General features: G+C 39.1%; 2 protein-coding genes across 4 annotated transcripts; one reads left to right on the forward strand and one right to left on the reverse strand.

The window, feature by feature from the left end:
• Positions 1-854: 854 nt before the first annotated feature.
• LOC141800947 (uncharacterized) lies at positions 855-4,885 on the forward strand. The gene is made up of 2 exons (XM_074683815.1): positions 855-1,161; positions 3,353-4,885. The coding sequence occupies exons 1-2, from the start codon at positions 1,053-1,055 to the stop codon at positions 4,528-4,530; spliced, it is 1,287 nt and encodes a 428-aa protein (XP_074539916.1). The 5' UTR covers positions 855-1,052; the 3' UTR covers positions 4,531-4,885.
• A 1,104-nt stretch (positions 4,886-5,989) lies between these two features.
• rhbdl2 (rhomboid, veinlet-like 2 (Drosophila)) lies at positions 5,990-17,333 on the reverse strand. 3 transcript variants are annotated; one of them, XM_074683879.1, is made up of 8 exons: positions 17,194-17,333; positions 14,308-14,551; positions 11,071-11,219; positions 9,017-9,129; positions 8,710-8,810; positions 8,464-8,524; positions 8,316-8,377; positions 5,990-6,956 (listed from the first exon to the last, which is right to left on the reverse strand). In XM_074683879.1, exons 2-8 carry the CDS (start codon positions 14,536-14,538, stop codon positions 6,774-6,776), a joined length of 900 nt encoding a protein of 299 aa, XP_074539980.1. In that variant the 5' UTR covers positions 14,539-14,551; positions 17,194-17,333; the 3' UTR covers positions 5,990-6,773. The 3 variants fall into 3 exon arrangements, with proteins under 3 accessions (XP_074539980.1, XP_074539981.1, XP_074539979.1); XM_074683880.1 differs by having other exon boundaries at positions 17,132-17,198; XM_074683878.1 differs by lacking the exon at positions 17,194-17,333 and adding an exon at positions 16,777-17,187 and having other exon boundaries at positions 5,991-6,956.
• Positions 17,334-17,342: the final 9 nt, after the last annotated feature.

Here is a 17,342-nt window from a genome sequence, read left to right on the forward strand (position 1 = left end):
AAAAATAGTACCTGATGCCGCTCTTATGCTTGCTATTAAACAATAAAGAGATGCATAAAATAGAATATGAACTTACACTGACTTTTACTTGGTGTTCAGTGGGGCAAGGGGACACTTTGGTATTACCACTATGTAACATTGTAAACAAATACAGACAATTGCATTCAAAAAAGCTGCCTTCTCATTTCCAAGTTGGATTTCAAGGGTTAAAAAATAAATAATTAAATAAAAAAGCATGATTGGGAATTTCATCAGTTTATTACTCAACATGTAATCAATTGGCTGTTGTAATGGTCGGCTGAGAGTCACCAGTTATTCGGGTCACACTTCATACTTTTACATCTGCAGCTGTGTTATTATATGTATCTTCTTTATACAAACCTCAGCTAACCATGTTAGACCACAAATAAGCAATTTCCAGTATTCCAAACGCATGTTTTACATTGTTCATCTAGTGAAAAAGTTGGCGTCAGGCTGAGGTTTTGCCCAAATAAGGACTTGATATGGAGAGCAAGTAATAAGTGAACCCATAGACTATGATGAACACTAACAGAATTTATGCTCAAAAGAAGAACTATGATATTTTATCATAATCATAACCAATTTAGCAAGATTATCCCAGCTCTGTAAGTTGTGGTTTGTGATGCTGTGACGGTAATGATGAGTGTTGATCTTCCTGTCCAGTGTTTTCACAGCCTGATCTATTAAAGCCTTTGCAGAACATCATCTTCGAAGATACAAACCAAACGTTTTGTGGTGCTACAAACCAAAAGCAGAAGGGTTAAAAGCTGAAGAATCTTGGTGCTGGTGAAATATTCTCCAGTAGGTGGCGGTAGTGCAACGATCACGGATGCCAACTACCTTAAAACCCCACAGAAGAAGATGAAGTGTAAATATTCCTGTCTCGTTCAGTCTAGTCAGACAACCACTGCAAAAGACAAGAGCCTTTAGTTTTCTCTTTCTCCTGTGACCCATGGATGTGAGGAAGGTCCAGGTTTCAGGATCTTGACGTTTTATTCGAGCAGCGGCTGCTCACTGCGGTTTTCCAAGATATGGATGAACAAAGATCAGAGTCTGGGTCTGGATACTCAGAGGAGCTTCAGCAGCAAAGGAAACTACTGGATGGGATTTTATTACCTGAGATAAAGCTGCACAGAACAGGTTGGTTTGAAGATGTGTGTAATAATGTTTTGTGCAATCGAGCTAGTAGCTATAGTAGAAGTTGGCTCTGACCTAATATGTTTTAACTAATGCCAAAAAAGCACAACAAATTCATCTGGAAATGTGGGTTGTAATGTGGATTTTCAAGTTTTCTGTGTAAAAAAAAATGTACAACGAATACCAGCACACTCAACAAAAATTAGCTACTTTGTACTGTACCATATGAATTAATAAATTATTTTCCTATCGAAGATTTATTTTACAGCTCATTTTATTTTGATTCCACATATTGCGTGGGAACCGTTTGAGAAGGATGCACCCGGCATGAAGTCCTCAATCAAAGGCACATTGTTGTCATTCTTAATCAGAAACTCTGCTGTCTTCATGCCTTCATGCTACAGACGGCACAGTGGTCCACTGTGTTGGTCCACTGTATTGGTCCATGCTAAAAGGCTAACTCTAGTGCTCCAAATAAAGATGGCGGCTTTTCTTTTTGTGGCATCACTTTTTGCTGAATGGCCTTCGTAATTGTCTTACTGCCTCCTAATGGTCTGGTGGTTTTTCAAAATTAAGTTTATTTATGTGAAAAATGGACTCTGTGTCCATGATGTATCTTATACAGAGTTTTGAAACCCTTCATTGTTGACTGCCATAGTAAAAAAAACTTGACCCATTGATACCTCTCTTTTGAACTTGGCTTATTAATTGTACAAGTTATTAGAGCCCGACCGATATGGCATTTTCGGGGCCGATGCCGATATCGATACTGGGGGCAAAAAAAAGCCTATATCCGATATATCAACAGGTATATCAGCTGATATATATATATATATATATATATATAAAAATATATATATATATATATATATATATATATATATATATATATATATATATATATAAAATAAATTCATTGATATACACGGGATATATACTGTATATAATCACAAATCATTATAATACCCATATGATTCAAGACAGAGACAGAACACTATTAAATGAAAACAAGGAACTTAAATTATAAAACTGTCAACATAAGAAATGTAGTGTAAACCAATGATAAATAAGAACAAGCTGTAAACACAATAATAAATAAAGAAGTCAAACTGTAAACACCTTAAATAGATAAGTCAAATTTTAAACACAGTAAGTATTGAAAAAAAAAATATGTAAACACACAATGAGCAACTTACACAATGTTAAAATGACATATTATAGTCTTACATTAGATAATGGAAGACGTGTGGATTAACAGTAGCATTTATCTCTGTTTATCTCACAAAAAAGCAACTAACACGATGTTAAAACGTCATTCTATAGTCTTACATTAGATAATGGTGGACGGAAGGGGCGGGCACTCAGGCAGTGTGCAGCCCAACACACAGACACACAGGAGCAGGAACAACAGAATCTCTGTAGAGCAAAAAATTTTATAATTGGCTACATTTTGGCAGATGTCGATTAATCGGTGACAGGTATAACAGGCATAATCAGCCATATAAGTTGTCTTAACTTATAGAGCCCTATCGGGCTCTAGAAGTTATAGACATTGTCTCTGTTATGCCACCCATCTGTTTCTGAAGCGGAGCTTTGAAGCAAATCATCAGCAAGAGCCATGTTGGAAATCGGGCTGGCTTCAGCCTCCTCATTAATGGCAACAGTCTATAGACATTATTATTTCAGTTAGAAAAAATGTCTTTTTTTGGAGCAGCGTGTATATGGTTTCCTGTACTTCTAGAGACAGCCTTACGTGGATGTTCAAGAAACTGTGTTTTTAGGTATAGAGGCAGGCTTTTGGCAGCCTCGCTTACTGCTGCAAGGTGTGAGTCAGTGACGGGTCATAATGGGTTATAATTTGTTAACAGCATCACAAATTATCAAATGTCCAACTTGTTGTGGTGGATTGATGGGGTTTACATTAAAGAGTTAGACTCCAGTGAGAGAGTCCTTTGCCACTCTAAAATGTATTCATCCATATCTTTCATTTACAGATGTGTGTAAACAGGTGCACTCCACTTTCAGTTCTTCTTTGAGATCAATGTCTCAAAAAGAAGGAGGTTCCCGTAATCTTTTGTCCACCATATGAGATTGTCATTACAGTTAAGCAGCAGTCCTGGGAATAAAGATCCTGAGTTTTTTCTTTCACATCAGGAAAAATATCTAATATCTCATTATTATTTGTTCACTGCAGATGTTCAGCTACTTATAATAAAGAAAGAGGAGCTTTCCCCTGAGCAGCAAGAGAGGAGCCTCTATCCAGACCAGGAGGATAATGAGTCCCCAATCATTAAAGAGGAACAGGAGGAACTGTGGATCGGTCAGGGGGAAGAGCAGCTTCAAGGACTGGAGGACGCTGATGCAAAGTTCCTGTTGACTTCAGTCCATATGAAGAGTGAGAATGATGAAGAGAAACCTGAGTCTCCACAGCTTCATCAGACACTAACTGACCATATGGGAACATCAGCTGGAGGAGAGGACTATGGAAGACCAGAACCAGCAAGGAGTTTAGATCCAGAGAGAAATTTACAACCAGAGAATGAGGTTCCAAGTGAAGCCTCTTCAGATGCTGAATCAGAGACTAGAGATGGGGCAAAAACTGTAGAGTCACTAAATTGTCCTGTGCCTGGTGAAACCAATCAAGTGGCTTTAATCACAGAAAAGAAATCTTTCAGCTGCTTAGACTGTGGAAAAGGATTTAACCGTAAAAGATATTTGGTTAAACACATGTTTGTTCACTCAGAAGAAAAACCTTTTGGCTGTTCTGAATGTGGGAAAAGATTTAACCGTAAAGGAAATCTCCAAAGACATATGTTGGTTCACTCAGAAGGAAAACCATACAGCTGTGTTGAATGTGGGACTGGATTTAATAATAAAGGAAATCTGACTCTACATATGTTTGTTCACGCAGAAGAAAAACCTTTCAGCTGTACCGAATGTGGTAAAAGATTTAACCACAAAGAAAGTCTGACAAGACATATGTTTGTTCACTTAGAAGAAAAGCCATTCATCTGTACTGAATGTGGGAAAGGGTTTAACCAGAAGGGGACTCTCACTGTACATATGGTTGTTCACACTAAAGAGAAACCTTACAGCTGCCCTGAATGTGATAAAAGATTTAGCCACAAATTAAGCCTGACGCGACACATGTTTGTTCACTCAAGAGAAAAACCATTTATCTGTGCTGAATGTGGGAAAGATTTTAACAGAAAGGGAACTCTGACAGCACATATGGTTGTTCACACAAAAGAAAAAGTTTACAGCTGTTCTGAATGTGATAAAAGATTTAGCCACAAAGTAAGTCTGACAAGACATATGATTGTCCACACCAAAGAAAAACCTTATAACTGTTCAGAATGCACATTTTACTAAGCTTGACAACACTTGATTGATCAGAAACTGAGACATAACTTAACACAGTATAACATAAAACAACATAACTCAACTCAGCTCTTTATTTTATTGATAGACTGAAGTTTGAACAGACTACTGCAGTAAAACTGTTGCATGTGAGTTGGAATAAACATTATCAGAAACAGTTTACCCTTGTTTCAGCTTTTAGCTTGCGTTTTATCACTCTCTTGTTTACAGGAGACAAAGATGGAGCATGACTGAAGAAGCTTAGTCCTGGACCCTGTGGAGGTGGAGGCTGGCTGAACTTGAGAATGATGGACAAGCTGTCATCATCTATTTTCTTTTGGACCTTCTTGCACTTTCTATATTCTTTCTTGCTTTTGTTTTCTTGGTTGCTGCTGTGACTTCAATTTCGTTGTCCTTGTTACAATGTCAATAAAGTTCTATTCTATTCTATTCTATTCTATTCTATTCTATTCTATTCTATTCTATTCTTATTCTAGCTGCTGATACCCTAAAGGCCCACCTATCTGCCACAGCCTTCTGAGTTTGCACAAAGAAATGCTTCATCTATTTTCCTCGCCTCCAGATGGCGCCATCATCAACAAACAGGGACGTGCCAAATCCATGAAGAATTTTTAGAAATACATAATTTATCTTAACACTGAAAAGGACTGATTACTGAACCTTGGGATGTTCTATTCTCCCATTTTTAACAAACACTCCCTATCCACACCTGAACTGACCTATGATTAAGGAAATTTCTAATCCAATAATACATTCTTTCTAAATACCTGTATCATGGAGTTTAAAAAGCATACCCTCCTTCCACAGAGTGTAACTCAGCTCTTTTCACAAAAAATGTTTTGACTGAAGCATAGCAGCCAATCACATTTGAGGATATAGAATCATACCATTATGTGATAGCAGGAAGGGGGGACACTTGAGTCAGGTACAGCATTTTGACCCCACTCAGTGAGACAGCAGACAGCGATGAGGAGGAGAACGTGTACTGTTACGAAAACATGTAAATAAGAGCAAGACCTGCAAACAAAGCAGCATCTGTCCCAGAGTCTTTTGTTAATTTGTTTTTTTGTGCAAAAAATGTTGATTAAAATTTCAAATAAAAGTACAAAAGCCTGCTTTTGTAACAGGAAAAATGCACAAAATGAAGCAATTATGAGGCTTATTTAGCTATATGTTTGGCTTCAAAGATTATTTTTGCAAAACTATTAAAAATTTATACAACAATGGCAGCAGCTAAAGCTAAAACATGGAATAGATTTATTGTATCACGTTGCACAAAGCAGGGCAGCCCAGTCTCACCCTACTTATTTCTGATTGTGTCTCACTTCTGGACACTTAACATTTCCAGCAGTGTTTTTAATTCAGATTGCATGTTTGCAAGCAAAGCACATGTCTGAGGGTGAATGTTTTTAAGAGTATGTAGGTGGTAGCGGTGGGCGTTGCAAAAAAGAAGATTAAGAATTGCTGCTATTGCCACTCATAGTTTTATGAACAAGATAGATTTACAAAAGATGCCTTCTCATTTCCAAGTTGGATTTAAAGAATTGAAAAAATAGCATGCTTGGAAAATTCATCAACAGTTTTATTACTCAACAAGTAATTGGCTGCTTCCTGTCAACAGGAAATGTGAGAAACAATGCCATGACTTTTAGCCACGGCCTGATGGTAAAACGTTTAAATTCCTTTATTCCTGACAATTTCTCTACAAAGTTTTTCTCATGATTAGTGCTGTCAAAACTGTTTTTACTGCAGTGTGGGATTTTAAGGCAAATTTCAGGAATACTCAAAAAGTCTATGTATTATTTTCTTAAACAAGAAATAAACACTGACCATTCATTTCCTTACAACGATGAAAAGTAGAAAAAGCTTTAGTCTTACAAAGCATCAAGCACATAAAGATGATACGTATTAAAAAATATTAGCTCCCCAATGTAAAAAACACAGAAATCAGGTCTAAAATATTTAATCTATGAAAGCACATTTATATCAACATTATCTAAGATACAAAAAACACATTATAATGCTAAAAATAAAAGCAGGAGGCAATATTTTACTTAAACTCACAAATTCAGATCTTGAAAGGACATTCGATAGAAAACTGACAAACGTACATCATTTTCAAAGTCCCTGATAAACAACTTTGCTTTGGAACATGTCAGTAAAAATCAACTCCCTGAGTGTGACTTTAAGGCTTTGAGTGTTTACTTTTTAAAAGGTTCAGTTTTCTGTTCCTATTATTCTGGTGCTGGGGACAAAAAGATGTTGAAAAGGATAGCAAAGATTAAAAACACTATATATCCAACTATACAGATCCAGAAGCGAGGGTCTTTGAGGAGCTTCTTGTTGTAATCGCTGAAGAAGACGTAGCCGATGGTCATCCCGGCGACAATCCCTCCAAAATGGGCCACGAAGGACACCTGGGGAAAAAGAAAATGGAGTCAGAGTTAGCCAGAATTTTATGCAGGAGAGCTGAGGCTTGTACTATTAAGTGGGACTAACACACAACACTGGGATCTCTTTAATTAACCAGACATTCTCAACCCTGATAGCTCGATATGAGCTCAGTAACTCTGTGTGCTGTGGGGTAAATATAGCTACTGTGGCACGGTAAGTGATTCTTTCGACCAATCAATGGACTACAGTGTTGTAGTGCCACCTTTTGGGATTGGACCAACTTAGTCCGGCACCCCATGGACGGGCTCCAAAAGCAACACTGTAGCTGCAGCAATAGCCAGGAACGAATGCTGGCAGGAAATTGCTGACTCCGTTAATGTATAAATTTGTGAGATTATACAATAATTCATCGGACAGTGTAAACCAACAGCTCTGATCACTGAACTTCACTTTGTTATGGCACAGATGTTTGGGGCAGAGCACTTCCTCAGTGCCCTTCCTTTGGTTTAAATTTCCCATTGAGTTCTTTTGATGTTCAGCAACCCTCCAAGTGAGTGTGTTTTTTGTAGAAATATTAATTCCTCACTGTGATGAGGTGAATAGTTGCGCTTCCATAAATTCATATTTCTGCAGTCATGCCATGTGTGACCATTATTATCAACCTCATTATTTCAGATCACCCTGACTGTGATGTTTAGAGCCATTTGTATCACATGGCTCAATCAGCTGTATCTTTTGTACAGGATGTCATTTGGGACATCAAAAGAATTGCCTCTGTCCTTACAAACTCTTTCTTTACAGAGCACACCTCACACGATTCACACACCAACATCGACAGGATCTTCTGAGAATGGGCAGGCCATGTTCGTGGGATGTAGGAAATCCAGGGTCAACCCTAAAGTTACTTTGATAAGAGGAAATCCAGCTTTACAGTACAGGCCTTAGATATCCCATCTCACTGGATGTTGCAGAACAGGTTTAACAGCCAAATCAAGGGATTGGAAACAAAAACAGGGAGTAGGAAGAAGCTGGGGGAGGTTAAAACTTACATGAGTTTTTAACTCATTCAATGGTGCAACAGGGATCATGGTTTGTCCTTTTGGTTGGTTTTCTAACAAAAATGAAAGCTAGATATAAGGAATGTGTTTTGTTTGTAGTCTTTCCAAGGAGCTACTTATTTGCATGAATGATCAAGTCCCAGCATGAACTACTGGTCCTGTCTGCACCCACAGGGGCATGAAATCCTTCACCAAACACCAGCAGCTTGGGAGGGGTTTGCTGAATTAGCAGGATCCCTCTTTAGCTTTGTTATTCATTTGAGTTTAACCAAAGCAAAGTTCTTACTTTGCTTGAGTCCTGTATAGGGGGAAGTGAAATCCTACCTTCAAGCCAGCCTCGTCACTGACAAATCGTCTGTAGAAGGCAAATCCAAAATCTGTGCCAACTGGAGAAGGAAAACAGTTTTTAACTGTCATTTCAGCAGGTTGGGGAAAAACAGATGAATTGGTTGGAATTAAAGGGAGAGCGTACCAAAGATGACGATGACGAGGATTCGAAACACTCCAAGGAGAGGGATCATCTCTCGGAAATTCTGCAAGGGAAACAGTTGCAAACTTAAACGCCAGTAATACTGAGAAAAACTTAAACAAACATGAGGTTTAGAAGCTAACGGTGTGGCATGTAACAGAAAAGGCGTGGTTTTAACATTTACCAAAAACAGAGGGATGAAATGTGTGGTGAGGTGATGTTAAATCACGTTCTTTCATATAAACTTACAACAACAGCATTCATAAAGTATCCTCCAATCAGGGCATAAACTCCCCCAGAGGCTCCCACCAGCGCGCTGAGAGGATCAAAGATGGAGCTGGACAAAGAGCCTGAGGGGAAACACAAAATATAAATCAGCTTCAAAATCAGAGACAGCCGAGAAGAGCTCTAACACAAACAGGGTAACACAACCTCAAAATGAGCCAGCGTCACATACATGAATGCATACGATTCATAAACACTGATGTTTTTAAGCTAGCTTGGGATTTTTATAGCTGCTCATCATTAAAACAGGAAAAAAACAGGTAATGCTGACCTGCCAGGACTCCTGCCATGTAAACCATCCCCACTTCAAAGCCTTTGTGTACCAGCTCCAGCGGGATTCCCAAGACCAGCTGCATCACCAGGTTCCCCAAGATGTGCTCTACACTGCATAGAGATGAGGAGAAAATGCAGAGGAAATGTGGCTGTGAAAAGTTGTGTGAGAAGAGAGAAGACTTAGCTGCCTTAGTTATAAACCAGGCTGTTTTAAGGCTTCTCAAGAAATATCAACAAGATTTGAAGGTCCCATATTATGCGAAAATCACTTTATTAAGTCTTTTAGTGAAATTTGTGGGTCTTTGGCTTTCCTCCCAGCCCACAAAATGGGATATTTAATGACAAAACCAGTACACAGTAGTGCTTGTAAATGTAAAATCCTGTCCTAAAACGAGCTTTTTGGACTTTGAGGATTTGCCGACCTCAGCGATTCCCTTTTTTGACCAATCAGGCGCAAGTCTGACCTGACTGGTCCACCGGGGCAAATACCCTCGAACCCCCACCCAGCCCACTCCCCTCCATAGAGAATGCCAAAATTGAAGAGCCATCACTTTTCTGTTTTTGACTGTAAACAGCCACTTAGTTCCATCATGCACAAGCTTCCCATCTCGGAAGAAGACAAGACTAAGTGGCTAGAGTGGAGGAAATGTTCCAGCTACACTCAGTAAAACTATGCATGTGTATGCTAGTCACTTCACGGCCGACTGCTTTTCCAACTTTGGACAGTACAACAGAGGGCTAGCCAATAGACTGGTCCTGAATCCAGGCACATTACCAACCATCCGCCAACAAACCTCGGACCCTGGAAATGTGAGTATTTTAAATGCTGTGTGCTGTGGAGCAGATGTAAGAGCTTTCCCTCAGTGCTCCCCCTGTCTCTGTGTTAGCTTCAGGATGCTAACTTTAACTCTAAGCTGCGGTTGGCCTGTTGTTTTAGCCTGTAATGTTACTGTATCCGGTATCATTTTAGTTTAGTGTTGTTTCAGTGGTCTATGATTCTTTTGTTTGGAACAAGCACTAAACAAAAAAACACCATGTAAATGCCTTAGCTAACTAGCTAGCAAGTTACTGTAACTTTAAATCTGCTCATATAAATGCTATTAGTGACTACCTCTCAGGGTCTAGACAGGCTGTGCCATTTATCAGAACTCTGTTGTAGAGTTCTGTAAATGAAAATACTTTCCTAAAACAGTTGGGTTTTGTAGTTTTCCTGAACAGTGTTTAATTTGGAACCATTTTCAGACACATTTGGTGCAAGAGTAAATATTTCTTTAAGCAGGAAAACTAAGTTTAGTAAACTTGGAATAAACTGTAGAGTCTGTGATCATTGTAGCAGAAGAACGTGTCACACTAAGCAATGTGTTTGGTTCTATGGATGTTCTTTCTTTTAATTTAATAGTTTTTAAGCAACATGTGGCTGCACAGGAAGGTCAAACCTCATTACTTAGGGTCTTTCAATTGAATTTGTCAACAGTAAAGATGATACAGAGTATCAGGAGCTGTCTTATCCTTAAAGCAAACACACTGCAAAGTCTCTTCCAGTTGCTATCTTTGAGCAGCTGTACCCACTGTTCCTCTTTGCTAATCTAGTTTTTCCAATGTGCTTCTGTGTAGTCATGATTTTTGGTTTCCTTGTGTCTCTGTGGTTCACACACTCATGACTTCTAAGACTGCTAGTACGCCACGTCTTGTGACTTTGGAGTGTTTGAACAGATGTTTTATTTTTTACTTTTATGGCCTTCATGTTTTCCTTTCAAACCTCCCTTAAAAAAAATAGACTCAGCTTCACTTTACTCACCATTTATAACTGCAATAATTCAATATCAGTTAAAAAGTGTTGGATAATGTCAAAGTTTTTAGTAGTAGCATCAACAGAAATGAATCTATTCTCACATCATCATCACAAAAACAGACAGATTACAGGATTTACCAAACTGATCTTAACCACAGAGCCACAACACCGTAGTGACTCTGAGAGTGTGTCCACCTCCCTGTATGACTCAAGCCTTCACTGGGTAATTAAAGAGTCTCAAAATCCCTGCCAACGCTTACCCAGCGTGGACAAACATGTAGGAGATAAAGCGCCATGCTTCCTCTCTGCTCTCAGGCTTGTATGTGAGGGGGCTTGTCCAGATGGCGTCCTCCAATGTCACCCACTGCTTCTGGGGCTTCCACACGGCATAGTAGATAAAAACTGCCAACTGAGAAAGAACAGGAAATATACTCATGAAGTTCAACTATGAGAAGGAGATGGAATAATTTCTGTTTCCTCTGCAAAATAAACATTTAACTTTACCAGCAGCAACAAGGAGGGTGAAACCCAAAACAGCTGAGAAAACACAGATGAGAAGTCTGAGTCACTTACACAGATGTATTTTTAACCAGCAGCAGAAAATCCCCCTGTGCATCCTTACATTACAGACTGTATTTGTAGGAATATGAAGCCAATGCCAGCAGCACTGGACTAGGGCCTCCTCCCCCAAAGTAATAAAGTATTTAGTGACATTCAAATACAGAGACACTGGACGTCTGTGAGGCACAAAGGGAGACTGTTCATCCACAAGTATGACCAGGCAGAGTGGTAAAATTGAGAGGAAAGCAGCAGCTCTTAACCAAACTAGACAGCAGCATAGGCTCAGCTAGAAAACTGAGTTTCAGTGATGTTTGTTTTAATCGATAAAAAAGGAAAAGTGGCCTCATCCTGTGAGAGTTTGTTTCTCAAATGTTGATAATCTGACACTTTTAGGATCTTACAGTACACAATAGAAGAGCAAGAAGGATGAAGTCTTTTATACTAGCTTTTTCAAGATATAACACAACAAAGGGAAGGAGTAATGCTTAGTTTGCATAATCAGGGGCGGAGCTGTTAGACATGTGGGCTCATGTAGCTGTTAGCTAGAAGGCTAAGACACCTCGGCGCTATCTCTGTCCTCAGTAAAAGGTGCTGTTTGGACTATGGTTTGTATTTTAAGCAACACCTTTGGCTGGAATCAGTAGTGTTTGCATGATTAGGACTCCCATGAGTAGGGATGGGTATCAAATTCGGTAATTTTATAGGTGCTGACCTAATTCTGTCAAAAGTACCGGGTACCGATCCATGTAAAATCCAAAGGTACCATGTTTAGGTACTTAAACGCATCCTTGTGACTATGAGGGAGTAGAAGAGAAGGTAATTTTCCATGTTGGACATAAACACAGTATTGCAAGTTTACACGAAAAATAAATATGTTAAACTGAAAAAATATATATATTTTATTATCAAACAAATGTATATTTTTTTACCACATAAACACAAAAAAGTACCAGAAATTGGTACTGTTGAGTACCGATACTGATTGCCAGGCTCTGGGCATCGATACCGTATTGTCTAAAATGTGAAAGGTACCCATCCCTACCCATCACCCATTGACGTAACGACATGACTCTCACCAAAGTGTGCATTTGTTTTGGAATTAAGTGAAAGGAGGGCACACCTTCTTTTAAGCACTAGCTCTCTTTGTTCAAGACAACATTTTACACGATGCAAATCAACATGATAATGTTTTAAGTTACAGTTACCAAGTGCTAGCATTCAAAGCGTGACAACAAGCAAACTTTATAAACTCAATTCTTAAAAAAGGGCTCTGGATGGGCATGTACTGGTATTGGGTATCAGGTCGATACCAGCTTTATTTAAAGGTATTGGTACTTGTGAAGGCTGCCAATACCAGCAGCAGATACTCAAGGCAAAAAAAATCTTGCATCGAGTAAGTCATCCTCACCAGTAGTTGGCGCTACATTGCTCAATTTGACACCCCGCGAATGAGAGCCAGGCCCTTTCCAAACAACATGATTAAACCAGGGCAAGTTAACAGTTCAACTGTTTCATTTTGCACTTCAGTTTATTTAGAAAATAAGACTAAAGTTCTGACAGTTGTTTTATTTTGCACTATTTTTGATTTGTTGGGGGGAAAAATGGAAACTCTGAGAGTTGTTGTTTTATTTTGGACTTAATGGCAGAGTGACTGTGCTGTCTTTGTTTACAATGATCTGTCACTGTTAATTGAAATTTTATGTTTTGAAAGGACTTGGGAGAACTCAAGAGGGAGTACTATGGTTGGTCTGAAAAAGTGGTATTGAACATCCCCAAAAAGGACAGATCTTGCTTCTTGGTGGTAAATTATGTCAGCTGGCTTACTGTTGTCAAAGGAACTCTTAGTGTATAGGACGTGTCCCCACAGGGCCTCAGAGGTTGATTTAAAGCTAGTTTAAGTTAACATTTCCAATATGGCACCTGCTATTGTCTGGCTTCAGAACTACAGGTCAGGAATCAGTGGATGGCTTCACAGAGATTCCATCCTTGTTTGAAGCAGTATGTGTTTCGCATGTATTGACGCTGAGCAAGACCAAGAAGGTTTAGCCTAGTTACCCTGGATCTGCTTTTGTTATCAGCAAAATGTTCACCTGGTGCTTGGCTGAGGCATGTTGTAGTATGCTACAGAGCTTTCATATTCATAATTCGTCACATCAATTATCTAGCTGACATAATTACAGACAAATAAATTCATCAAACTACAATATGTCATTTTAGTGTATCTGTAAATTGTCCAAAAAGTGAAGCAGTTGGGTTCTCAATGAAACACTGACATGTGATTGGTTCTCTGTGTATGCACTATTCATAAACCTAACATTCAGGCAATTTCGAATGCATTCCTTTTAGTAATAGTTTCCAGTTTTACTCAAGGACTGAAGGACATAATAAAAAACTCAGTCTACCTCCTCTTTCTGCCTCGAGTCCCCCTTTTGCTATTTCATAAAACCTCCCACCGAGCATCTACATTCCACATTAGAGTTATTTACCTCAACCTAAAAGTCAAACGCCAGTCTGACTTTCCTGTTTACACACTCATAACAAGCACCTCTGAACCTCCCACCAGTGTGGATCAACTGTGTCAGCTCTGAGCTTAAGCTGTAACCTTATGAAAATGAATGTTTGTATTGACAAGATGCCAACCACACTTCTTGAGTCGGGGCGTTAAAAAGGAGGAAAAGCAGACGCTGAAATTCGTGGAGTGATAGAAATTACTGCAAAAGTTTTACAGCAGTAAAATGTCAAACAACTGTTTTTAAAAATAAGCGATAATACCACATAACTTCTACAGATATACTCTGATAACTACAGTTAGAGCTAATCCATACAGTCATTAACACCATGGCAGAGTTTGAAGGCTGTGTGTACAGAGCAGGATCCATACTGATCGGCCAGTGCTTGTGTGTTTTCATGCTGCACACACTCAGTGTATGAACTACCTCAGCAATACTGATGAGGATGATGAAGATGGGGGGCGGGCAGCAGTTGGCTCGTTCCAGGTACTTGCTGCGGGAGTCTTCTGGAAGCATCCATCTGGAGACAGACTCCTGGAACTTCTCACAGCATCCTCTCTTCTTGTCTCCATCAGGCCGGTCTTCTGCTATCCTGACTTGAACCCCATCTCTGTCCACAGGTAACGGCTCCTGCTGCTCCAGGTTGATGTCCTCCATCACTGCTCCCGTCCTGCATAGAAGATACATATTCAGGCTTTAATCTGGGTTTGAGTATTGTCTGTGGCATAACAGCATAATTTTACAGGCAGTACTTTGAAGTTTTGCTCCCATTAAATTTAACAACATTTTTACTACGAAATTAAAAAAGCTTGTATTTTTCCCTCCGCCAAGGAAGTTACATTTTTTGTAAATTTGTGCGTTTGTTTGTCTGTAAACAACATAACTCAAAAAGTAACAAACAGATCTTGATGAAGTTTTCAGGAAATGTTGAAAATGGGATAAAGAAGAAGTGATTCGACTTTGGAGCTGATCCGGATCCCTATCTGGATCCAGGACTTCTTTGAAGGATTCTTTGACATTGTGAGATAGGGCTGTTTTCACCATATTTGTATATAACTCCACGATAAATGGACGGATTGCTTTGCAAAACAATACAATACAAAGTTACAATAATTTTTGACAGATGTAAAAGCACAATCCGGATCCTGGTATTCTGGATACTAAGATCTGGAATACGAAACATGTACTTGCTCATCATAATTTTCAACCCTGTCAGATAACAAATTATCGTACAAACCTGCAACTAACACCAAATTGTAGCAGACAGTCTGCTGAAAGGGAGTATAACATTAAAGTAGGACGTAAGTGTTGTGTGACAATCACAAAATGCTTGGCGGAGGTTTGCGCTTTCTGAGTGCTTTTCAAGTTTTAAGGAATGAAATTGGTTCGAGCGGCCAAAAGCAGACTTTTATAGACCCAGAATTTACTCAACGGTTTTCGGTCACACAAACTGAATAAAAAAAAACTCTCTTAGTATTACACAACATAATTCAATAGTATGTTAATTACAGCCTTGAATTTAAAGATTTGACGAAAACAAAAAACATCTGAGATGCAACCTTCATTGCTATATGAGTAATTTACGTAAAATCTGGCAACTGTTGCAACAGCACATACATTTTTTGGAAGACAATTTTGTTAAACTCCTCTTCCCTATTCTAACACAAAGTGTTTTTTTCTTCTCCAGAAAAGTTTATGGCAATAAATTATAAAGATGAACAGACCATGAGTTTATTCCACTCATTTTAAGATTAGGATGTGTTCTCTGCGAGAACCAAGAAAGCTTGAAAATGAAATACTCTTTTTCTTCTGGGGCCTATTGTTACATCCTGTTTGGTGTCAGTCTTGTTTTCTTTGTCTGATGAATATCAACCTAAGTATCTGTTTTCATATGAAGCGCTTCAGCTCACTCAGTTTGTGTTAAAGGCACCCAAATGCCAGCAGAGGAGGACACTTCATGTTTGAATTAGTAAGGTTGTTGTCAACATTGTTTGACATGTACGGTAACATGGTCAGTCTTTTTTGTTTCTTTATGTTGTTGCTCTTATTTGCCCTGAAGTGAAACACTAAACTAAAACAAATGTACCTAACTCAGTAACACCATCTTACTCCAACAGAATTTTTTTTAATGAAGTATGAGAGAAATGTTTAAAAATCTTCAGTTTCAGAGACTGTTATAAGTGCTGAATGACAAACAGAGGATTAAAGGTCAATTTTCCACATAAGATAATAGACTTAAGCTGTGGCTTTGAGCCATTCACTCTAAAAGTGGTTCAGAAGTGAGTTTAACCTCAGCTATTCAGAATATTCATTTCCAGTAGAAGAGTCAAACAGGTGTTAGTCAGAATTTTCTGCTTATCTTGAGGACTTTTGGGGAAGTTAGACTGTTTTTATGTCAAGTCTGGAGGAAAATAACACTGTGAAACACTTATTATTCTCTCTAACAGACAGTTTGACTGGTGGTTCCCAAAAAGGTGCTCATCGCCTCTAAACTGATTGATATCTGAGTGAGGATACACCCATTCTTCAAATTCTCTGTTTTCGAATTCCAGTCAGCATCTGGACTCTGTTACAGAAGCAGCTTGAAGGTTTTCTAAACACACTTCTCAAGTTAAAACTCCTCACAAACTGTAGGAGTGAGCATTTTGAACCCCCAGAGTTGAAATCTTACTGGATGGTCTTTTGGAAAACATTAATGTGAGGCAGCTTTTAACAGCCACTTACATGGCAGCCTCTAAATTAGCGTTTCCTGTTTACTGGGCGTTGCTGATGACTGATTTTATGGCTCTAAGACATTTTCTTAAAGTAACTTCATAAAAAACTCTAAGCCATTAGAAAGTTTCCTAACATATGTTCTTGTATGCAAAAGCGTGAATATATCTCCGGCCTACTCACCGAAACCTTCACCGCGAAGAGTGCAGATGTTTCCGAGCGCTCCTACGCGCATAAATATTGATTCAGCAGCTAAACTAATTCACACAGCTCAATATGCAGGATGAAGTTCCTCCGCTGAGAGTTTGAAAAATTGCTAAATGGCAGCTTTAAAACCGTTCCTCCATGTTTCAAGAGAGCCCACGGGATCCCTTCTTCAACCGACCCGTCCTTCGGAGACCGAATGAAACAACAACAAAAAAAGCTCTTGGAGATAATTATAGTCCATTCATTGCTTTTTCCTGCATGAAACTTCCTTCCCTCCCTCCCAGCATAAACAAAACCCTGATGCGTCCCTCCTTCCGCTAAAACTACTCACAGTCCTTCGGAACCACGAAGAACACCGATGACTGTAGCCCGCGCGATACGACAACAGCTTACCTGCTTCCCCGTACCACACCTGGGATCAAGTGACGTCACCGACACAGTGGAAGCTCATTATCTCGAGCTGCTTTGCTCACGCGCTCCCTCTACACCCAAACCGCACGCGGTGGAAAATTTAGGCAACAAAGGCGCCGTTTACTACACAG

Source organism: Halichoeres trimaculatus, unplaced genomic scaffold (assembly GCF_033239565.1).
Source record: "Halichoeres trimaculatus isolate MK-OKI-2021-1 unplaced genomic scaffold, fHalTri1.1 fHalTri1_scaffold_12, whole genome shotgun sequence".
In the NCBI taxonomy this organism is placed as follows: domain Eukaryota; kingdom Metazoa; phylum Chordata; class Actinopteri; order Labriformes; family Labridae; genus Halichoeres; species Halichoeres trimaculatus.